General features: G+C 44.3%; 2 protein-coding genes across 5 annotated transcripts in view; one reads left to right on the top strand and one right to left on the bottom strand.

The window, feature by feature from the left end:
- RTN3 (reticulon 3) overlaps positions 1-2,684 on the bottom strand; it is a 61,865-nt gene extending 59,181 nt beyond the window's left edge. Inside the window, exon 1 of one of the 3 annotated variants that reach the window (XM_026004614.2) lies at positions 2,159-2,684. In XM_026004614.2, coding sequence (XP_025860399.1) covers positions 2,159-2,297 — 139 coding nt within the window. In that variant the 5' untranslated portion in view covers positions 2,298-2,684. The remainder of the gene's footprint in view (positions 1-2,158) is intronic. The other 2 variants (XM_072760270.1, XM_026004613.2) reach the window with 2 other exon arrangements.
- An 8,574-nt stretch (positions 2,685-11,258) lies between these two features.
- ATL3 (atlastin GTPase 3) overlaps positions 11,259-24,562 on the top strand; it is a 63,850-nt gene continuing 50,546 nt past the window's right edge. For both annotated transcript variants that reach the window (XM_026004616.2, XM_026004615.2), the window contains exon 1: positions 11,259-11,710. In XM_026004616.2, the coding sequence (XP_025860401.2) occupies positions 11,362-11,710 (349 nt within the window). In that variant the 5' untranslated portion in view covers positions 11,259-11,361. The remainder of the gene's footprint in view (positions 11,711-24,562) is intronic.

The raw sequence follows: 24,562 nt of genomic DNA, 5'->3' as shown, positions 1-24,562 counted from the left end.
TCTTTTACTTTTTCAGTCTCTAAAAACCCAGAGGAATCTGGTGAAAAAATGTGAAGCTGAAGGTTGACATCAACACTTGTCGATTTTTTAAACAAGGTAGATTTTTACATGTTTTAAATAGGTTAAATTTTGGAATAACAAACTTCATCTTATTTTCATAGTGCAGAAACTTAAGACATATCCTATGAGATATGGAGGAAGTATTCTGCAAGGAGGAAGAGCTTCTCCAATGTAATAATGACTACACACTGCAGTATCTTAAGCTAAACTTTTCAGTGACCTGACAGATGAGGTCCACCAAACTGTACTAATGCTTTTCAGATAATATTTTTTTTGTGATGCTTTTCAGATAATATTAATATACATCTACAATAGACAAGAATTTAAGACACAGTATCTATTTTGCAGGTAATCAAAATTTTAAATCAAGAGAATCAAAAGCTATGTACAAAAGGGCCAACCAACAACCAAACTGTAAGCAATGACAAATAATTAAATCCAAACCACCAAGTTGCTAAGTTATAGGGAAGCTGCTGTTCATCTGAACCTTTGCCCAGAACACAAAAATTTTGGAGGAGAAATGCTGATGGTTTAAAGAGAACAAGTGTTCTAAATTTGCTGCCTCATTCCTTTATCACCACAGCTAATCTTGACCTTGCGGAAGCTTCCTTTGATACTGTTTCTACTTAATTGGCCAAAAACACTGGAAAATCCAACAGGGTACCAAAGCTCTTATGTGGAAATCCACTGTTCAAAAAAACCTAGAAAAAAGGGGTGTCTGGCTGGTTCAGTTGGTGGAGCATTCAATTCTTAATCTCAGGGTCTTGAGTTTGAGCCTCATGCTGAGTGTAGAGATTACTTAAAAAAAAAACAAACAAACACCCCAACACCTATTGAGTGTATCTAAAGAAAAAATCAGAAATTCAACGTTCTTTAGAACAGTCAACCTAAGATTCTGGCAAAGGAGACAGTAATGTATTTTAAAACCCCTCAAAATCTTTTAAGGTAACTAAATACAGAGCAGAATTATCTGTACTCTCCTGGGCTTATGACCCGCTTCTTTTGACAAAAAGGTTTTTTTCTTTTCTTCAAAGACTGAGTTCCTTTAAGAACTACCACCTGCTCATGGTGCATTTTTTTTTTCTCTCAAGAAGGCATCTGCACTGCAGATCTCCGCACGAGGGGAGCTTGAGCTTGCCAGCCAGCTCCCACAAGCAGGCAAATGCGTATACAATGGAAACTAAAAGCGGCCTGCAGCTTCCCTCCTAGTCTTTCAGAGATGGGAGAAGGGTTCAACCAGCTCCTGCTTTGTCTAATTTCTCTCCCCCTCCTCCCTTTCTGCGCTAAACACCCCCTTTTGTAACACTGCTATCAATAATAGCCTATAGAGCATGAAATCAAAACGTGTTGACGACTTGGCATGACTATTATCTTCCAGAATATAAGCAACTGATTGCCTGTCCCCACCCCCACGCCGCGCCAGTGAAGAGCAGGCTGTGTTGCAGATGCAGCCACGGATCCATCTTGTACCATCAGGGCTCCCTCCCAAATCTTCCCTGAGCTATTCTCATCACGCCTCCTCTTACCTCGGAGCCTCAGAAAAGCGGGCATTTAGAGAGTCTAGCTACAAAAAACCTTACAAGCAGAGGAAAACAGTATAGAAAACGGCTACAATGTTTCCATTAAACTTCCTGACCCTCCCTACGGGAAGCCAAAAAAAAATTTTTTTGGGGGGGGGGGAGGGAAGACTACCATAAATTTATTATGTCTGCAAACCTGCAATGCAACCCTTTCACCATCAAAATCGTAACTAGTTCTTTCTCCGATAACCAACCTGCCCCAATCCTCTCAATCTCTCTAATCCTCCACTAAATCACCCGGGTTCAGCGGACAGCTCCCCCGAACTGGTGTTTTCCCCACCTGCCCCGCCTCGGCGTTAACGCCCACTCCCTAAAATATATATCCCCCGCCCCCAACCTGTTAGCCTCGCACCCCGTTACTTCCTCACCGCCAGCACCATCTTACGCTCCCCTCCCCCTTAGCCCATTTTCCAGACGCTGGTTCGCGGGGACTGAAGCTTCCAGGAGGCGAGGGCAATTTGCCTTCCCCGACCCCCAAGCCATCCCCCCGAGGGCGGGGTTCCCCCGGCGCGCCTCACCCGCACACGAGGAGCCGCAGCTCTTCGCCCCCAGGGCGGGGCAGGCTCCAGGGCTCCCACCGCCGGGCGCCGAGGGTTCGGCCCCGGAGGACGAGGAGGAGACGGATGGGGACTGAGTGGCCGCCGACGGCTCCGCCATGGCTGCGCAAGCAAAGGCAGGAGAGGGGTAAGAGAGATATGGGGCGGGAGAGAGGGAGGGGAAAGAAAATAATCGGGCAGCTGGCTCTCGAAAGCCCCTTCTCTCCTCCTGCTCCGAGGACAGACTCCGACAGACTGACTGACTCAGCCGAGCGCTGCGAGGGCGGGAGCGCGAGCGCGCAGGCGCACAAAGGGCTCTCGGGCGGGCGGCGGTCGCGCCAAGGCGCCCAGCGACGCAGGGCGCAGGCGCAAGAACGGTCCCTCTGCGTTCCTGTGGGGAAGGTGGGGCAAAACTGGCTTCACGCGGCGTCCGCGCGAGAGGCCTGAGTGGGCCTCGCCCCTTAGGGAACCAGTCGCGAGGGGCGTGGCCAAGCACCAAGCTCCGCCCACCGATGCGGCCTAAGTGGGAGGGGCCCCCGCAGGTTAGCGTTTCTTCCTCTTTTGTGTATATTTTAGGGTTGGCGGATTATGTGTTTTAACGATGTAAGTTTCCCTTGCTTCCTATAGCTGGGGTATGTCTTTCTCATAAATTCCAGAGCGGATGTCTTTTGTCTGATGCGTTCCTGCCTGTGATTCCAATGAAAAGTGAAAACCACAATGTGGATAGGCCCACTCTGCAAGGTGCTTTATGAATTTTTCTGGATGTGTCGTAATATCACCATGAGGCAGAGATGGTACTGTCTCCCATTTGGTAGGTGGAGCAGGATGCTATACAGAATGAAAAACTATTACTCATTCCAGTCACATTGCAATGCAGTCGCAGAACCTGCTTCATATTCTTGTTTCTGTTCCCAAGAGAGGTCCACTATGGGTCTTAAGGCTGGCCTTTCCTCCAAGTAGGTTACCAGGTAAAGAAGACACATGTTTTTTTAAAAGATTTATTATTTTTCTTTAGATTTTTATCCTTTTTTTAAAAAAAGTATTTTATTTATTTATTCATGAGAGACAAAGAGAGAGGCAGAGACACAGGCAGAGGGAGAAGCAGGCTCCAAGCAGGGAACCCCACGTGGGACTCAATCCTGGGTCTCCAGGATCATGCCCTCTGGCCCAAGGCGGCGCTAAACCGCTGAGCCACCCAGGCTGCCCAAAGAAGACATTTTTTTAAAAAGATTATTTATTTATTTATTCGTGAGAGACACAGAGAGAGGCAGAGACACACGCAGAGGTAGAAACAGGCTCCACACAGGGAGCTGGATGTGGGACTCGATCCCTGAATCTGGATCACACCCTGAGCCAAAGGGAGACGCCCAACCGCTGAGCCACCCAGGGGTCTCAAGAAGACATATTTTGTTTTTTTTTTTTTTTAATAAATTAATTTTTATTGGTGTTCAATTTACCAACATACAGAATAACACCCAGTGCTCATCCTGTCAAGTGTCCCCCTCAGTGCCCGTCACCCATTCCCCCCCACCCCCCGCCCTCCTCCCCAAGAAGACATATTTTGAAGAAAAAATAATAAGTTAATAAGAAATAAGAGTTAATAAGAAAAAGAAGAACCAGGAGATAACATCCTGGCTGTGGTTATGGAGGAGGGTAAAATGAGGTATTTAAAATTGAGAATATGGGATCCCTGGGTGGCGCAGCGGTTTGGCGCCTGCCTTTGACCCAGGGCGCGATCCTGGGTCGGGCTCCCGGTGCATGAAGCCTGCTTCTCCCTCTGCCTATGTCTCTGCCTCTCTCTCTCTCTCTCTCTCTCTCTCTCTCTGTGTGTGACTATAATAAATAAATAAAAATTTAAAAAAAATTAAAAAAAATAAAATTGAGAATATGCCACAATATATACATAATTGAATTGTATTCACAGCCTAAATGGGGTCCTTAGCAAAAAACTTATTTGAAACCAAGTATCTAGCTTATACTGGACTTTGCTTACTTTTTTGCCTTCTCTTTGGTTGGACTGTGAAATAGAAAGCCTTCTCCATACTACTTGGTTACAATATTTGAAATATGCATAATTCTCTTCAAAAGGGTACTGCAAAGTGGAAATGACAACAATCAAAACTGTAGGCCTTGTTATTGCTAAAGCAGCAATCGATGACCTGAAGGGCAATTGCAAGATCAGCAGATCCTGTAGAGATACAGCCTCATGAAGGGAGAGATAGTGAGCCAGGCAGCAAACACAGAGAGAAAGCAATCTGACCAGTGGAAATCTTCTAGAACAGGAAGTGGACTACATCTGCCTTTGACAGTTTTTAAGGTCAGGTAGAGCTCAGATAGGAAAAAAACTGGCCATTGCAACACTCTGAATAAAAGGCACAGAAGATACTTCCCAAAATAACTTGGTGGCAAATATCTTACTCTGACACAGCATCAGTTGATAATGCAGCAATCTGTCTTTTAGATGACAAAGGGAAATACAGGCCAATCTGATAACAAGGCCAGTTATTTACCCATTCTTATATATACATAAACTTTAAAAAAAATATATGTTGCTAAGAGCTGGATAAGGAGATGAATGATGCTGGCCCCTAGCCCTGACAGCGATTGCTAGGACCCGAAGACCTGGTTGAAAAGGAAACCTGGGGGGATCCCTGGGTGGCTCAGCAGTTTAGCGCCTGCCTTCGGCCCAGAGCGTGGTCCTGGAGTCCTGGGATCAAGTACCGCTTCAGGCTCCCTGCATGGAGCCTGCTTCTGTCTCTGCCTCTCTCTCTCTCTCTCTCTGTCTCTCTCTGTGTCTCTCATGAATAAATAAGTTTTAAAAATCTTTAAAAAAAAAAAAAGGAAGCCTGCTTTCATGGTAACTAGAAGCAGAGAAAAGAAGCTAAAAATCAAGACACTGATGGTGTCTTGGTGGTCCTTTCATACTTTTAAGATTTCTTACATCAGAGGCATTTGTGCTAGGTCCAATTCCTGACCTGTGCCCTCTTGCTGTATCAGTAAACTTCCCTGAGACTCTTGCTTGAGATGTTATTTGTATATATGTTTACTGATCACCTGCTGAGTGAATGACACTATCCTGGGAAATTTAGAGGAATCCAAAAAATGTTTGTCCTATTATCAATGAGCCTACAAGGTAGTTGGGGCTTAAAATACACTCACATAAAAGTAAAACTAAATAGCGACCAGAACAGCTCCCAGCAACACAAAACTCTAGTGTTCTGCTTAGAAGGCAAGTGAATTGTACAATTTTAAAGGGAGAGGGAATCAATATAGAGTTGTAGTGGCTTGGGGAGGTCTTATGAAGCACAAAGTCAGGAGTTTCTAATAGTAAGGAGGTCATTAAAGGCAGAGGAGAATGGTATGAAGCAAATGCCAGGGGCTGCTTTTGTGCAAGTGTACAATAAGACCTCCTTCTGAGTAGACCAGTCCAGAAAAGCACCCCTCCTCCCACCACAACCCATGATGCACTTTAATGCTGACTTGTTTAGCAGAACTTGGCCTAGATTTTTTTTAATATATTTTTTTAAATTTTATTTATTTTTTCATGAGAGTCACACACACACAGAGAGAGGCAGAGACATAGGCAGAGGGAGAAGCAGGCTCCATATAGGGAGCCTGATGTGGGATTCGATCCCGGGTCTCCAGGATCGCGCCCTGGGCCAAAGGCAGGCACTAAATCGCTGCGCCACCCAGGGATCCCAACTTGGCTTAGATTTGATCCCTTCTTGACATTCCCCTCCACAGGCTGCCTTAGACCTACACATAGAATGCACAACCATCTGTGGTAGCTAGAGGGTCAGAAGTGTGATGCTGTGTAAGGTGTTTTGGGTGTGGTTAGCCCAGGTTGGCTAGAGCCAAGGGCTTAACAAGAGGGAGATAAAATGGGGGAGATGTGTTGGGACTAGAGTGTGGAGAAGCAATAATATAGCATAAGGAACTGAGGCTTCCTTTAAAGGCTAATGGGGATTCAGTGAATGTTTTCAGGCAGGGAAAGGCTCAGATGGGATTTTATTATTATTATTTTTTAAAGATTTTATTTATTTGAGAGAGCAGAGAGAGAGAGAGCATGGGGGAGGGGCAGGGAGAGGAGACACAGACGCCCCACTGAGCAGGGAGCCTGATATGGGCTCCATCCCAGGACTCTGGGATCAGGACCTGAGCTGAGGGCAGATGCTTAACCAACTGAGCCACCCAGGCACCCCTAGATGGGATTTTTAAAGTGCTCCCTGGAGCATAGCCACTTCTCAGTTCTTTGGAGCAATTTTTCCTGCTGAGGCACTGAGCTGAGTCTCTTCTTCCTTGGCCCTGTCTGTATATACCCAGCTAATTTCTCCACTCAGATTCTAGGCCATCTCATTATCCCATCTTTTTCTTGCATATTAGAAAAAAATATATTTTTTCCTTTTTTAAAATATATTTCTTAATTAAAAAATTTATTTGAGAGGTGCCTTGGTAGCTCAGTCAGTTAGGCATCTGCCTTTGGCTCAGGTCATGGTTTTGGGATCCTGGGATTGAACCCCATGGCAGGCTTCCTGCTCTGCGGGGAGTCTGTTTCTCCCTCTCCCTCTGCCTGCCACTCCCCTGGCTTGTGATCTCTTCTCTCCCTCTTTTTTTTTTTTTTAAGATTTTATTTTATTCATGAGAGACACATAGAGAGAGGCAGAGACACAGGCAGAAGGAGATGCAGGCTCCCCTCAGGGACCTGTAGTGGAACTCGATCCCTGAATTCCAGGATCACACACTAAGCCGAAAGCAGAGCCCAAGTGCTGAGCCATCCAGGTGTCCCAATAAATGCAATATTTTAAAAAACTCTTTGAATATATTCATATGTAATATATTCCCATATATATGAGTGTATATATACCTTAAAGTTTTCTTCTGTTATTAACCCCTCTCCAGCTACTAGTCTCCCCTTCTACACACACATAGGTAAGTACTGTTAGGAGTTTTGCAAATGCAAAGGTGAATATAGCAATATCTTTATTCTCATTCACTCTCTTTAACACAAATGAATGCATGCTATACACAGTTAGGTATATTGCTTCCTTTCCTTAATAGTAAATTCTAGTGATTTTTCAAGTATCTTTTCTTTTAAGATTTTATTTCTTTATTCATGAGAGACAGAGAGAGAGAGAGAGGCAGGCAGAGGGGGAAGCAGGCTCCATGCAGGAAGCCCGATGTGGGACTCAATCCCAGGACTCCAGGATTATGCCCTGAACTGAGCAGACGCTTAACCACTGAGCGAGCCACCCAGGCATCCCTCAAGTATCTTTCTCGAAGAGACAGAGAGGCATGCTGTTAACAATAACAATAATGAAGCAGCTGGCAGGTCTTGAGCTTTTAGTGTTACCACCATGTTGAGGGCCTGATATCCAACTTTACCACACTCTATGAGTTATTGACTATTTTTCTTTTCTTTTGTTTTTAGAGAGAGAAGGGCAGGGGAGGGACAGAGGGAGAGGGAGAGATAATCTTTAGCTGGGTGTGGAGCCTGATGCAGGGCTCAATCTCATGACCCCAAGATCATAATCTGAGCTGAAATCAAGAGTTGGATGCTTAACTGACTGAGCCATCCAAGTACTCTATTTTCTTTTTATAAACTATGACACCAAGTCAATAACTCATTTTATACACGGAGCTTAGTAGGGTATAGATATTTAAATGACACCCAGCTGGGCACCTGGGTGGCACAATTGGTTAAGCGTCTGACTCTTGATTTTGGCTCAGGTCATAATCTCAGGGTCTTGGGAGCCAGTGCCTTGTGGGGCTCCCCACTCAGTGGGAAGTCTGCTTGAGGATTCTCTCCCCCTCGTCCTCTGCCCCAACCCTCCAAAATAAATAAATCTTTAAAAAAAAAATGATCCCCAAGGATGCCAGTAGTCCAGTCTGTCCCTTCTGAGGGTCCTGTTGCTTAAACATGGATCCTAAGAGCAGGCAGTAGGAGAAAAGGCTGAACTGAGGCCCAGCACAGTCTCTGTGAGTGATAATTATTTACTTGGCTGTTTACCCCACAAGACTGTGAGTCTCTGGAGGACAGGAATGTGTCTTACGCATATGTCAGCAATACTGCCGAGCACTATGCCTGACACATAACAATTTTGGAAAGCTATTTTTGGAAAGCTTTGGAACCTGAGTCACAGTGGATGTCACTGCAGAAAACAATTTTGTTATTTCTGTGCTTCATAAAATACTTGATTACCTTGAATATTTATGATTTTGTTTTGGCTTTCCAGAATGAATATAATTACCAATTTTTGAGCACTACCCATGCATCAGTCATAATTACCAAATGCTTATATCTCATTTAACTCACAACAACTCAAAAGCATTTGGCAGCAGATAATGAAAGAAGTTCAAAGAGATTAACTAACTCACCCAAGTTTGCACAGCTAGTAAGCATCAGAGCCAGAATTCAAAGCCAAGTCAGTCTGACTCCAAGCCCTGTGGTCTTAACCATTGAAACATGTCTACATATCACTCGCTTCTGGAAAACCACGAGGAAAGCTCGGTATCTGGTCTTATCACATGACAATTCAGAATGAGATGGCTGAAGGCAGGCTGTGATCAGTATTATCAATTTTTAGCATTTTTAAAAAATATTTTTATTTATTTATTCACGAGAGAGAGGGGCAGAGACACAGGCAGAGGGAGAAGCAGGCTCCACGCAGGGAGCCCGACACAGGACTCGATCCTGGGACCCCAGGATCAGGCCCTGGGCTGAAGGTGATGCTAAACCACTGAGCCACCCGGGCTGTCCATATTTAGCATTTTGAATGTCCACTGTTTTGATGACCCTGGCTATTTGAGAAGGAAACAACACTAACAACAAAACATATTTCTCGTTTACAGGAGTTGCTTTCTAAGCTGTGACTAATCCTAAAGTCTGCCTTTAATTTGTACTGTGTTGTTCTAAATGCCAAACACTTCTACAAGGTATGGAAGGCTGATGTGCTGAAAATTATATCGAGACAGATGTAATGTCAATGTTCCCGGTCACTTCCTGACAGGAAGCCCTACTGGGAGCCCTTAAAATAGAACAGGGTATTTTGTCCAAAAGCAAAAGTTAGGGCAGCCTAACTGAGCCTGGGTGGCTCAGCAGTTTAGCGCCGCCTTCAGCCCAGGGCCTGATCCTGGAGACCCAGGATAGAGTCCCATGTGGGCTCCCTGCATGGAGCCTGCTCTCCCTCTGCTTGTGTCTCTGCCTCTCTCTCTCTCTCTGTGTCTCTCATTAATAAATAAAAAAATAAAATATTAAAAAAGAAGCAAAAGTTAGGGACTTAATATTAAGGGAGCAAGAAAGTGAACGAGCAGTGCTAGGTGTCACATACCCCTTCTTTACTCGTCCATTCAGTACATATTAAGAATTTCTACTATTGGGCAGCCTGGGTGGCTCAGTGGTTTAGCCGCCACCTTCAGCCCAGGGCTGATCCTGGTGACCCAGGATCAAGTCCCACGTCAGGTTCCCTGCATGGAGCCTGCTTCTCCCTCTGCCTGCATCTCTGCCTCTCTCTTTCTCTGTCTCTCTGGTGAATAAATAAATAAAATCTTTAAAAAATAATAATAAAAAAAGAATTTCTACTATCTGCCTGGCATTATATGAAGCACCGTGTATTTATATAGCAATGAACAAAAACAGACAAAAATTCCTATTCTAGTGGGAAGAGAAACCAAAAGATTATGTTTTACTTAAAACATAAGTTGGATGGTAAGAAGTCTAATCAAATTGGATGGGGAAGGGACTAGAGAATTCTGGGATGTGTGGTGCAGTTTTAAATTCCTGCACTGTGTGTTGCAATTGTGACAAGTCATTGGCCTTTGGCCCCTCTCTCTTTCCGAGCATGCCACAAAATGGCCTGGACTTGTGTCACATCTTGTAGGTCCTGCCTTCTGCACACCAAGTGTGAAACTTCAGTAAGCACTTGCCCTGATGTTCATGTCTAGTTTCCTGCTGGCCAGAGTGGACTAGATCTAATCTAGACTCTTAAATCTAAAGGCTAGAGGAGGGTATTCAAGTAATCTTGAGAGTTTGGGGAGAATAAGAAGGCAGGGGGAAAATCAAAATAGGATCTCTTTAGATAAGATAAGGCAGAATTATCTCTCTTCACCTCTGTCCCAATCGCTCCGGAAGTAAGAAAAACAAACTAACAAAAACCGCTCAAAGGCTTGGCAGGGCCTGGAGGTAGCTGGAAGGAGTTTCTGAGTAGATTTTAATAGTTAAGGCAGAGGCAGAAGTGGGGCGCCTCGCTGGCTCAGAGGAGCATGCAAGCTCTTGATCTCCCGGTGGTGAATTCGATCCCCACGTTGGGGGCAAAGTTTATTTAAAAAGAAACAAACCAAACTTAAAAAAACAGGCAGAAGAAAGTATAATAATTTATCTAATGAATGAGGGAATGGTGACGCCAAGAAATGGTGGTGGTGGTGGGATGGATGCCTCCAACTACCTACCTCGGATAACCGCTCCTACCTCAACAAATCCAAAATAACAAAATTCTTCACAACTGACATTTTCTTAATCGCATGTGAAATGTGAATAAAAGCATTTTCAGAGAACCTTGTTTTGTATTGCCCTAACACAGTTTAGGTAGGGTGTACTTGCAAAAGTAGCTTTCAGAACAAGCCCTTTTTAAGAAACACGGCCATAGCTTAGGCCGGACAAAGCCTAGGGAAGGAGTTTCACTGGAAGGTCTTAGCTATCAGAGTGGTGGTGATGGTCCACCACCAGGCTTGGCCAGGCACGCGATTATGGGGCGAAACTGATGGTGGTGGTAATGAAGTCACGTCCTCCTCTCCTTGTGAAGTCAAAATCGTTAAAAAACCAGAGCGCTCACGTCATCCAGGCTTGAGGTCTCCCTTTGGTCCTTCGGTCCCTGAACAACGAAACCGTCTCAAACGCAGCGGGTAGGGGTTACCAACTGGTTAGTTATCCCAAGTCCTCCGCCCCGGGGCGGGTCTCCGCAATAGGATCTCGCCTGGGCTCGCTGGCCTGCCGGGCCTGAGCCGGCCCGCCCCTCCTCTCCCCGCATGGCCTGCTGGGAGTTGTAGTTCAGTCGTCGAAGAGCCGCGCCAAGCCCCTTCCCTCTCTTCCGCTTCCTCCCTGCCCCGGATGAGTGTGCAGAATAGGGACAGCATGCGGGGGCAGCCAAAGAGCGTGGGACTACAATTCCCAATGGCCTGCCGCCGCGGGTATGCAGTCCCTGGTAGCCGGCGACGCGCTGGCTCGCACAAGCACGCGCGTCGGGCGGTGGCAGGATTCGGCCTCGTGCGGCTTTCCGTTCCGGCCCGCCCCGCGCTCGCCGCGCCTAGCGCTGTCCGTCGGGCCTCGCACACCCGCCCTGTGGTCGTTCCCTCGAAGCTCTCGGCGCCCCTCCTTCACCCCAGTTTCTTTTAGAGGCCAGGCCCCGCCCGTTTCCCGCCTCCTGGGCCCGGTTCGTTCCCGATTCAGCCCGCCCCTCTCTGCGCCCCTGCTGCCTCTGCTAGGCGGAGGCTCCATGTTGTCCCCTCAGCGAGTGGTAGCGGCTGCCTCGGGAGGAGCAGGTGAGGCGCCCAATTTTCCCCGCCGCCCTCCCGACTAGAGCCCCGAGGAGGCCGCCCGCCCGCCCCGCCGCTCGTTCGTCGTCCCGGGGTCGGGACCCTGCGCCCCTCGCCGGAGGACCCTCGGCCGCGAATTCAGGGCCGGGTGCTGCCGGCGGGGCGCGGGCGGCGGGGCGCGGGCGGCGCCTCCCTGGGCTCCCGGTGGGAGCGGCCGCCCTCGGGGTCGGGGTCGGGCCCGGCGCTCCGGGGAGGCCGGCAGGGCTGGAGGGCCGGGGGGCGGGCGGGCGGGCGGCGTCCCGCAGCTGCGGCCCTGCCGGCCCCGCCCGGGTCGAGGGCGCGCTCCGGGGCTGCGGCCCCCTCCCTGCCTGGCACTAAGCAGGCTCGCGGGCCGGGGCCCGGGCAGCGGGAAGGTGGATGCTTTTACGTCCAGTCTTTGACAAAGTGCTGGAGCGTCTTGGTGTTGGAAGCTTTATTTTTATCCTAACGACCTCGAGGCGCTGACGACAATTAGGAAAGTTGATTTCTAAACCCACGCTAATTTCCATAAGCGAATTAACAATGTGGCCTAAATTGCTTTTTAAGAAGTTCTTTTAGTGCGTTTGGCACCGTACGTTGTTCCGTTGCTTTCCCGAGGACGTGAAAAGATAGCAAAATAATTCAAAGCTAGGAGAGTCATCAAAAATGGAAGGATACTTCATGTCATTTTTACCTGGCTTTATTCTTGCTTAATGTGTATGCTGTTGACATCGCCAAAAGTTCCACTTGCGAAATTTAAAGGCAGAAAAAGAAAACATTAAATCCCAGCCCTCAAAAAATTTGTATACGAAGCTGGGTGGACTGTTTTGTGAAAGGGAGAAAAAAACCGCGATCTCATGTTTTGTCTTCTTTTGGAGAAGTTTCTGAAAAGCTACGTGGTTTTAATCCGTGTCAAGTGTTCATCATTGCAGTGAGCCGAAATTCCAATTAGGGCTCCCCCCCCCCCCCCCCACTTTGCATAGAAACTAGCTTGTAGGGGATCCCTGGGTGGCTCAGCGGTTTCGCGCCTGCCTTTGGCCCAGGGCGCGATCCTGGAGTCTCGGGATCGAGTCCCGCGTCGGGCTCCCGGTGCATGGAGCCTGCTTCTCCCTCTGCCTGTGTCTCTGCCTCTCTCTCTCTCTGTCTCTCATAAGTAAATAAAAATAAATCTTAAAAAAAAAAAAAAAGAAACTAGCTTCTAGTTTACAAGTCCCTGTTTCTGCTTTGCCACCTGTAAAGGAAAGGCTTAGATGAAAAGTATTTCTATGTAGTGAAGAATGAACACTACTATTAACAGCACATTGTTTTATTAACTACCCCTTACTGTCATTGGAGTGATCGTGAAATTAAGAAAAATGACAACAGAGGATAAATACTTATACTAGCATATTTTTTTGTAGTTTCCACTCCATAGGACTTGTTTAGAATAGGCTTTTTGAAATTGGTATTCTGTGGTGGAGCACATGTGTTTTCATTTCTATGCCTTCTGAACCTTAGAATAAAGGGTACGTGCACACTAATTCTTTAAAATGAGATAATAGAGGATCGTAAGAAGCAAGAAATTAACAGAAAGTTGTCTTCCTCCCCTAAGCCCCAGTGGTAGGTCATTAAACAGTTTGGTTACATATTAAGATTCCTATGAAATAGGGAACCCTAGGTTGTGTGAACTTGTTTGAGAATGGTGTAAGAATTTACCTATAATGACTAGGCATGCCTGTTAAAGTTTCTATTGGCTTGTGAGCTGAGAAATTCTTCAAATAACATAGCTGCATTTTAAAGCTAATTTGAATTTTAAAACATTTTTCCAAGTTCTCTTTGAGGTTTTAGGAGTATATTCTCTAAAAAACCTCAAGGGGGAAAGTGAGGATAAAGCTTTTATCTAAAAGAAAAAAAACCTTTAGTTGCTGTAGGTCTGTGAATCTCAGGTCTGCTGCATGATTAAAATAACCTGTGATATTTAAAACCTGACAATGCATGGAACCCACAGATTCTGATTTACTTCCTTCAGTGGCCAAGCAATAGTTAAAAAAAGAATCCTGAGTAATTCTAATTTGTATAGTAATGTAAAATCATCCTATAGGTGGTTGCTTACTTTTGAATTGATTTGTTACTTTATAGGAAGTATAATTTATAATATCAGTGTTTGTTACTAGAAGTTGACACTTTTTGCAAATTTGTAAAAAATGTTTTTTATTAGCATGTATTTAGATAGAACTTATTGATATATTTCACAGTTAAAATATATTACCGGTTAGGAAATAGACTATACTGGTATAGTCAGTGAAAAAACAAGGTAGATTAACTTTTAATGTCTTGAAATGATAAGGAATCCAAGTCAAATATTGCAAATTAAAACCTTTTTCATCTGGAACACAAAACCTTCGGGTAACCAAATTGATTTTGGCGATTTTTTTATTTTTAGGGAAGAGTCAAATAAGATGAATATTGAACTCACTCTATTAAAAAAAAGTTGTTTTTTTTTTTTTCCTATAGCATAGCCTGGCATCATTTTTAGATTCAGCCTGCTCTTTGCATTTCTGAATCTTAGGTACTGTTTAGTCATAATTGACCTTATAAATCCATAAAGCACTACAAAATTGATGAAATGTGGTTTTGTTCAGCATCCTGTGCTAAAGTAGGAAGATGTTATGCCAGATGAATTGAGAAAAGGTTTTCTCTTAAACTCTTTAATTGATTAGAATGTAAATTTCCCCCAATATTCTCTTTTGTTGGTTATAAGTATTTTTATTGAAACAGCGAAAGAAATGTACGTGTATCTACTAGCATACTTACTGCCTTAAGACAAAAGAGAGTATATAAAAGCACTCTCCCACCTTGAGCCAAATGGAACCACTTCCAGCAGTTTGAGTTGGCTGAGAGCTTACCCTCATATATGATGATGTGTTTTCTCTGGCCTTGCCTGAATTAGGAACTTTAAAGACTGCCAGTGAGAACAAGGCCTGAAATGGTATGCTTCTGTTTTTGGGTGTGTTGCTCTTGTCCTTTAGTAAATGGGTTTCAAAAGGAGACTGGAAAACTCAGGTCATAACTTTACCCTGAGTCATACACTCTACTTGGTGAAATGTTTCTGAAACTGTAGTTAATTTGCTTTGCTTTGTGGAGCTCTCTGAATAGTAAAGATGAACACCAAGGCTGGCTCTACCATAGTGGTTCTTTTTTTTTTTTGATCCCGGGACTCTAGGACGGCGCCCTGAGCTGAAGGCAGATTCTCAACCACTGAACCACTCAGGCATCCCACCACAGTGATTCTTAACCCAGGGTGATTTTGCTGTGTTGGGACATTTAGCAATATCTGCATACATTTTGGGGTCTTATAAGCAGGAGGTAGCACTACTGGTATCTAGCGGGGACAGGCCAGAGTTGCTGCTAAATATCCTACAATGAATAGGATAGTTCCCCACAACTGAGCTATCCAGTATAAAATACTGGTAGTACCAAGGTTGGGAAACCCTGGTCTATACTGTTGAATTGATCAACTAAATTCTGTATGAATTTTCTGAAGTAGCAGTTGTACCTGCTTCCAGTTAACTAGTTTCATTGAATTTATCACTGTTCAGGTGGGCTTTTCAAATATTTGAGGGGAATTTAAACTTTAAACCCCCTATAATGTTTTCTTTTTTTTTAATTTTTTAAAAATTTATTTATGATAGTCACAGAGCTAGAGAGAGGCAGAGACATAGACAGAGGGAGAAGCAGGCTCCATGCACCAGGAGCCCGACGTGGGATTTGATCCCAGGTCTCCAAGATCGCGCCCTGGGCCAAAGGCAGGCGCCAAACCGCTGTGCCACCCAGGGATCCCCTATTTTCTGATAGAATTTATTTCTTAGAATTTTTTTTTTCTTTATTTATGAGAAACACAGAGAGAGAGAGTGAGAGAGAGAGAGAGGCAGAGACACAGGCAGAGGGAGAAGCAGGCTCCATGCAGGGAGCCTGATGTGGGACTTGATCCCTAGTCTCCAGGATCAGGCCCTGGGCTGAAGGCAGCGCTAAACCGCTGAGCCACCTGGGCTGCCCGAATTTATATTTTCCATAGTACTGAAAAGGCCAATTATGGATCAGTAGTCTCACCTACTTTTATTTAGTCTATGCAGCTACTTTTTTTTTTCTTAAGATTTATTTATTTATTAGAGAGAGGGGAGAGGGGGGTGAGCGCACAAGTGGGAGGGGCAGAAAGGGAGAGAGAATCCAAAGCAGACCATGTACTGAGTGTGGAGCCCATTGTGGGGCTCCCATCTTACAACCTCCAGGTCACAATCTGAGCTGAAACCAAGAGTCAGATAGATGGTCAACCTATTGTGTCACCCAAGACACCCTTGCAGCTACTTTTAAAAAAAATCTCTTAAAAATTCAGTGTTAGGTCATTCTAGAAGAGCTAATATTGTAATTTGGTCAGATCACTACAAAGTCTTCCCTGTGATAATTAGTTTCACCTGTTAAGTCTTTCACCTTATTTCTATAATTTTTTTTTTAATTTTAATTTATTTATGATAGTCACAAAGAGATAGAGAGAGAGGCAGAGACACAGGCAGAGGGAGAAGCAGGCTCCATGCACCCGGAGCCCGACGTGGGATTCGATCCCGGGTCGCCAGGATCGCGCCCTGGGCCAAAGGCAGGCGCCAAACCGCTGCGCCACCCAGGGATCCCACCTTATTTCTACTTGGATTGTCTGTGTCATTTTAGTGCAGAGCCAGTCTGTTGAATGCAATTATTACAGAAATTATTTGAATAAGTATACTTAAACCTATTGGTTAGTCTGGATTAAGTTGTGTTTTTACCAAAAGTAAAGGGTAAATCAGTACTTTAAAAGGTAATTAGAGGGATCCCTGGGTGGCGCAGTGGTTTAGCGCCTGCCTTTGACCCAGGGCGCGATCCTGGAGGCCCAGGATCGAATCCCACATCGGGCTCCCGGTGCATGGGGCCTGCTTCTCCCTCTGCCTGTGTCTCTGCCTCTCTCTCTCTCTCACTGTGTGCCTATCATAAAAAAATTAAAAAAAAAAAAAAAAAAAAAGGTAATTAGAGAAAAGGTCGTCGCTTCCACATAAACTGTTGAAAGGCTTTTTAATTGTCCAAATATTTTCAGCATTTCCTACATACCTGAATGATGGCTGATTCAGGATTACTGTGCACTATTTACAGCATTGTCAGAATTTTTTTTTTTTAAGATTTCATTCATTTATTCATGAGAGACACAGAGAGGCAGAGACAGGCAGAGGGAGAAGCAGGCTCCTTGGGGGAGCCCGATGTGGGACTCAATCCCAGGACCCCGGGATCACTGAGCCAAAGGCAGACGCTCAACCACTGAGCCACCCAGGCGCCCAGCATTTGTCAGAATTAACAGCATGATATGGTATTTTTCTACTCCCCCCCCCCTTTTTTTAAGATTTTATTTTATTTATTCATGAGAGACAGAGAGAGGCAGAGACTTAGGCAGAGGGAGAAGCAGGCTCCATCCCAGGACTCCAGGACCACGGCCTGGTCGGAAGGGAGGTGCCAAACCGCTGAGCCACCCAGCGATCCCCTCTGCTCCCCATTTTTAAAAAACATAGGTTTTAAGTTCACTTACATGTATATGGGTGACACATGTGACTATGGTCAGGCCATATCATTGTGTACAAACTGTCTCATCTGTTACTCATATAAAAGAACATAATACAGCATTAACCTCATTATTACAAATAAGCATTAACTTTATGTAAGTGAGCCTTACTGTTGTCTCAGAGTGGATATTTAGATCTGGGGAAATAATTGCTTCACTAAAGAGAGAAGGCATGCAAAGTTGTCAAAGGTTTTTCTAGTACCATTCCAGGGGGTTAGATCTCCAGAGTTTAAGATTCCTGAGAAGTGGGGGTAATTTCACTGCAATTAGAGGGAACTCCCTCCTGCTTCCCCCCAGAAACCCTCAAAACAAAACCCCAAACCTCAAAAGCTTTTGTGTGAGTTCTTACTGAGCAAGTTGCTTTAATGTTTTTATCATTGTAAATTTTCATCTGTTCTTGTACAATTTATTTATTTTTGTTTTTTTTTTAAAGATTTTATTTATTTATTCATGAGCAACACAGAGAGAGACCTAGAGAGAGGAAGAGACACAGGCAGAGGGAGAAGCAGAAGCAGGCTCCATGCAGGGAGCCCGACGTGGGACTCGATCCCTGGTCTCCAGGATCACGCCCCAGGCTGCAGGTGGCGCCAAACCGCTGCGCCACCGGGGCTGCCCTGTTCTTGTACAATTTAAATTAAGCCAAGGGATGAATAGATTACCTAGCAGTGTGGCCAATTTAGATACCCAGGAAATATTCAATTGTTAAAGAGTCATTGAATCTTAGAGCTAGAATATAGCTTCACCTAACTGCCTGGTTTTGTAGAGGAAACAGAGAAGTAAAATGATTTACTTATGTGGTTACAATCATTGTAAAGCTGGGCCCTGAGGGTTAGGAAAGGCCTTTCTCTTGTACATTCTGCTTCACTTGAGAGTAACAACCTTTGCCAAAAGGAACTTAAGTCATAAAAGGAAGTAAGGGGCTTGTGGATGGTGCAGTTAAGCAAGTCTTGGTTTCTTTAAAGATTTTATTTATTCAGGAGAGACGGGGAGAGAGAGAGAGAGAGGCAGAGACACAGGCAGAGGGAGAAGCAGGCTTCATGCAGGGAGCTCGACATGGGACTTGATCCCAGGTCTCTAGGATCACGCCCTGGGCTGAAGGCGGTGCCTGCAACTGTTGGTTTCAACTCAGGTCATGGTCTCGGGGTCATGGGATTGAGGCCTGAGTCGGGCTCCAAGCTCAGTACAAAATCTGTTCAAGATTCTCTCTCTCTCTCTCTCTCTCTCTCTCTCTCTCTCTCTCTCTCTCTCTCGGCAGCCCTGGTGGCGCAGCGGTTTAGCACCGCCTGCAGCCCGGGGTGTGATCCTGGAGACACGGAATCGAATCCCATGTCGGGCTCCCTGTGTGGAGCCTGCTTCTCCCTCTGCCTATGTCTCTGCCTCCCTCTCCCTCTCTCTCTCTGTCTCTATGAATAAATAAATAAAAATCTTAAAAAAAAAAAGATTCTCTCTCCCTTTCCTTTCTGCACCCTCAGCCCTGTGCTCACTCTCAATCAATAGAAAAGGGGGGGGGGTATTGATTGGATTTGGAGCTATATAGCATATAAGAACCTAGGGAAGATGTGGAGGCTGAGAGGTGGAGATTTGAGAGAAGCTGAGTAATTGAGAGGATTCATTTTCATGCTACCACAAGTAGACATATAAAGTGTTTGTACCAGTAGGTTTTCTAGAAGTTAAATCTTGACTCATTTCACTCTTGAGACCAAAGACAAGACATGCCCAGAATCACACAGGCTGCTAGTGGTGGAACTGGAATAGGAACTTGTCTCTTGACTCTTCTCATATATTTCTACATATTACTCATGAGAGTAAAGTGTTGGGGGAATATCCAGGTGATTCTCTCCCTGAGGCAGTTGTATCTTTGGACCTGAATGCAGGTTAGGAATTAATGAAGTTGCATCACCAAAAGAGAGGGTATAGTGAAATTATAAGAATAGGGATCCCTGGGTGGCGCAGGGGTTTGGTGCCTGCCTTTGGCCCAGGGTGCGATCTTGGAGACCCGGGATCGAATCCCACGTCGGGCTCCCTGCATGGAGCCTGCTTCTCCCTCTGCCTGTGTCCCTGCTCTCTCTCTCTCTCTCTCTCTCTGTGGCCTGTGTCCCTGCTCTCTCTCTCTCTCTCTCTCTCTATCATAAATAAATAAAATAAAAAAAAAAGAAATTATAAGAATAAAGAGGTCATTGAAGTAGTGAAGGAGAACTGCCAAGACTGGAGCAGAGGGCGGTGGAACTCACAGGAAACTAGCTGAAGAGGAAAAGAAGCAGGGAAAGGAAATCATGAAACGATTGGGAGTGAGCTAGGCATGGGCATGGTCCCAGAGACCAAATGTCTGCAGGAGTTCCAGCAGCAGGTGGCAGTTGTGTTTTGTCATACAGAGAGGGCTGAATGACAAGAAAGAGCCATTGGATTTGGCAAGAGAGGTCATGATAAGCTACTGAATAATTTCAACAGGGAGACTGAGAGGAAAATCAGGTTACAAGGTGATGAGAAGGGAATGGGTAGGTAAGTGGATGAAGACACACCTTCCGGGAGTGTGTCTTCTTTGGCTGAGAAAGGAGACCGCTGGGGGAAGGGAAGAAACTGGTTTTTCTGGAGGTGCTTGACAAGAATTCCTGAGTTTAGTGTTCACAGTACTAGGAAACTGTTATCCTTCCTTTTAGATACTGGAGCTGAATGTGACAGTTTCTCTATTCCTCAGAAGCTCCCAGTTGGGTGATAAATCTTGATTACAAATGATAATATTATAATGGGTGGAATAATCTGTAGGAGGTTTTAGTAGAAACAGGAACGTAGGACCACTTTATTGAGTTCTTAATACGTGTTAATCCTTGAGATGAGTATTCCATTTCTAAAGAAATGAAGTTGCAAGCGGTTAGAAATTTGTCCATAGTCAAATCAAGACTAAGTAGTGGAGTTATACAGCTGTTCCACAAGTATTTATTGGATATCTGCTACTTATGGGCACTGTTCTGGGATATTGGGGGATATAGCATTGAACAGAAGACACAAATATCCTGCCCTCATGGAGCTTCTAGAGGGGAGAAATTCTAGAGGGGAGAAATGATTCCAGAGCCTCTTTTTCTTTTTCTTTTTCTTTTTCTTTTTCTTTTTCTTTTTCTTTTTCTTTTTCTTTTCTTTTTTTCTTTTCTTTTCTCTTTTCTTCTTTTCTCTTCTCTTCTCTTCTCTTTATTTTATTTTATTTTATTTTTAGGATTTTATTTATTTATTTGACAGAGAAAGAGAGCACGTAAGTAGGCAGAGCGGCAAGAAGAGGGAGAGGGAGAAGCAGGCCCTCTGCTGTTCAGGGAGCCTGATATGGGGCTCCATCTCAGGACTCTGGGATCATGACCTGACAAGCTGAAGGCAGACGCTTAACCCACTGAGCCACCCAGGCACCTCTGGAGCCTGTTTTCTTTTCAGTATACCGTGTATAACTGGGAAAATAGGTCCAGAGGGAGGGGAAGGTGAGTGTCAAAGGATCAGTGTTTGCCTCCGAGTCAGGGGGAATGTGCAATTTCAGGCTGTGGGAACAAGTGGCTGAATAGATTGTACATTTGAAATTTTGGAATCAAGGCAGGACAGGACCTGAATCCTAAGTTTCTTCAGTAGAAAGGCCAATGAAAGTGAATTTTCTTGGGAGGATGAGGGGGATAAGGAAGGAGTAAGAGGAACCAAGGCTGTGGGGAGAATGGTGAAAGGCTTTGACTTAGAGGATAGAGATTTAGCTTTGAGCCCTCAATCCATAAAGTGTTTTTGCTAGCCCTTTATGCAGTTGCTGACGTGGTGTATCCTGAAGGACCTCAGCCCTAATGGATGAGGTCTCATTGTTAAAGCAACAGTTGGGGATGTTGCCTAACAGTCGAGAAAGATTGGGAAGTGGTAAGGCCTAAGGGAGAAGGTCTCCTGAGGTTTTGATTAAGGAATCTTAAGGGATTAGGGAGCTGGAGATTCAGCAAAGGACATTTATTTTTTTATTAAAATTTTTTTAAAGTTTTATTTATCTCTACACCCCATGTGTGGCTCGAATCCACGACCTCAGAGTCAAGAGTTGCATGCTTTTCAGCCTGAGCCAGCCAGGTGACCTTTAAAAATTTTTTTTTTTTTTTTTGAGGAGAAAGGGCATAGAAATATGACCTCTGGAAAGGAGTGAGTAGAAATAAAGTTTTTACTTGGAAGATCAAGGATACCGTCTTGGAGGTGCCTGGCTAGCTCGGTTGGTTGAGTGTCTGACTCTTGGATTCAGCTCTGGTCATGATCTCAGGGTTGTGAGGTTGAGCCCTGTGTCATTGGGGCTCTGCTCAGTGGGGAATCTGCTGGAGATTCTCTCCACTGCTCTCTCACACACAGTCTTTCTCTCTCTCTCAAAATAAATAATTTTTAAAAAATATTTTATTTATTTATTCATGAGAGAGAACGAGAGAGGCAGAGATGTAAGCAGTCTCCATGCAGGGCGCCTGATGTGTGACTCGATCCCGGTTCTCCAGGATCACACCCTAAGCCTAAGGCAGACGTGCCCAACTGCTGAGCCACCCAGGCGTCCCTCAAAATAAATAAATCTTTTAGAAAAATATACTGTCTTGTCTTAGGTAACGAGAGAGAAAGATGATATGGTAAAAAGTGATCAACTCTATTTGTTTATTTTTAAATTTTTATTTATTTGACAGAGAGTAAGCGAGAGAGAGAGAGAACACACAGTAGGCAGAGTGGCAAGCAGAGGGAGAGGGAGAAGCAGGCTCTGAGCAGGGAGCCTGACATGGGGCTAGATCCCAGCCGAAGGCAGATGCCCAATCGACTGAGCCACCCAGGCGCCTCAACTCCATTTGTTTAAATTGAATTATATTGGTGATGTGTACAGTTCAGAGTGATTTTTTTCTTTAAGTAGACTGAAACCAAAGGAACAAGAGCTTTTTAAATCCAGTGTGCCCAGTAAATTGTTGTGAAAAAAAAAAAAAAAAAAGAAAAAAAAATTGTTGTGAAAAGAAATGCAAAATCACCCCAGCTCCCCCAAGTAAACATAGCCTGGTCCTCTCTTTTCACTGTGCTGTAGGCAGAAAGAAAGGAAGATATGAGTGAAGGCCTTATCACCTTTTCCCCCTCACTGACCTCATGGTCTTCATCTTCTCTTGTAGTCCGATTCATTGTGCCCAACTGCATACTTTGTTGTTATCAAATCATTTCATCTTGTCAGTAGCCCAGGTCACCTTATCTTCTGTGCCTGTTGCTCTGACAAAACCACCTGCATCTTCAGGGGAGTAGCCTTCAACTATATTACAGTACATATGATTCATTCTTTCTCCAGCTGTTTACTGTGTGCCTGCCATGTGTCATACATTCACATTGGTCTGTTAACTTGGATGGTTTAACAGATGGAATTGAAAGAGCCAGTATCATGAACTTAACTGTGGAGTCCTGGGGGGACTGTTGTACTGGTTATGGGGTTTGGCCGTACCTGACAGAGCCTTCAATTTAGTTATCTACACAAGGTAGATTTTTTTTTTTTTCCACATAAAAATGAGCCAGTAGGGCAATGCTGCTACATAAAGTCCTAGGCCCTACCTCTCCTGTTGCTCCAATATTTCTGGGGCGTTGCCCTTGGGTGCCTGGTGCAGGATGACTCCCTCCTAGGAATACATCCAGCTAGCAGGAAACGGGAAAATGCATGACCTAGAAGTTGGCTATATGATTTCCAGTCAGAACTTAGTCACATGGTAATACCCCTGCTACAAGGTTGGGTTGAAAATAGGTTTCTTCTGGGCAGTTTTATATCCAGCTAAAAATCTGTTTCCATAGCAGCAGGGGAAAATGAATATTGAGGGGACGCCTGGGTGGCTCAGTGGTTGAGTGTCTGTTTTTGGCTCAGGGTGTGATCCTGGGGTCCTGGGAGAGAGTTCCTCATCGGGCTCCTTGCATGGAGCCTGCTTTTCCCTCTGCCTATGTCTCTGCCTCTCTATCTCTCATGAGTAAATGAATAACATCTTTAAAAAGAAAAAAGAAAATGAATATTGGGGAGAGCAACCAGCCATCTCACAGACTTTGGACCTGCCTTGAGTATTGCACGGTACTTGACACTGTGGCTTATCCCTAAGATCTGAATCAGTTATTCTCATTAGTTCTTTTATATGAAAGATTGAAGGTCTTTAGGTCCTGGATTCACTTGCTATTGTGGCAAAGAAAGGATGGTAAGAGATTATTCATAGCAATGTTAACTTTTTACCTAGGCAGTAATGGGAAAGAAAAATAATAATACACATTTATTACAGTGATGTCGTGATGGTATATATTTATAGCTTGCTTTCCACTAGCCTGACAAAAAATTAAAAATTGGCAAGAACCTTTTGTTGTTATCTGATATTGTAAGTATAAAAAAGCGAGTGGCAATTCCCATAGCTAAATGGGCATAGAGTCTGGCAGTCAAGCTGTTTTGTTGACTTTGCCTGCTGTGATCATGCAGCCTTGAGTGTTTTCCCAGACAAATGTAATATGGGGACTGTATTTGTGATTTTGGCCATATCTGCTTACTGTTCTATGCTTTACTTCATATTTATCTTTCAATTAACTTTGAATTGATTTGCCTTTTCAATTTTGCATCCTTCTAAGCAATAATCCAGTAAGACATGTTTTTTTTCCTTATATACATGAAAATACATAATTATTAAAACAAATGTCCTTCTAACTGCATGAAAACATCTTTAATACTAGTGGTACATACTGGGAAAATAGGGAAATGGTGCTTTGCTTCATGCCCTACGCCATTCTGGTAGTCTTTCGTAAACTTTCCATGAATCCATAGCTCCTAAGTAGCTCCGAATTTCAAAGAATCAATATCTTTGTTGCTTTCAACTCTGGTAGGGAGACTACTAATTAGTGCTTAATTTTGAGCTAAAGAATTAATTGCCCCTAAAATGTTGAGTAGGTTATTAAGAGTGATCTACAAGTCCTAGCCACCGAAAGATCTTTTCAAGCTTTTCTCCAGAACTTGTTGGACAAGATGTTTAACGTTTGTAAATCCTGGTTTCCTTATTTTTAAAAATAAGGCAGTAGTTTTTACTGCATAGGGTTGTTCGGAGGATTAAATAAAACATATGTAAAAAGCTTAGCAGTGGCAGGCACCGTTTCTACTGCTGATGGACATCTGGATTGTTTCTAGTTTTGGACTATTTTGAATAAAGTTGATGTGAACCTTTTTTTTTTAATTTAAGATTTTATTAATTTATTTGAGAGACAGA

This window comes from Vulpes vulpes, chromosome 5 (genome assembly GCF_048418805.1).
Source record: "Vulpes vulpes isolate BD-2025 chromosome 5, VulVul3, whole genome shotgun sequence".
Taxonomy (NCBI): domain Eukaryota; kingdom Metazoa; phylum Chordata; class Mammalia; order Carnivora; family Canidae; genus Vulpes; species Vulpes vulpes.
Note: the sequence above shows the minus strand (reverse complement) of the source record. Positions and strands in the feature narration are given on the sequence as shown.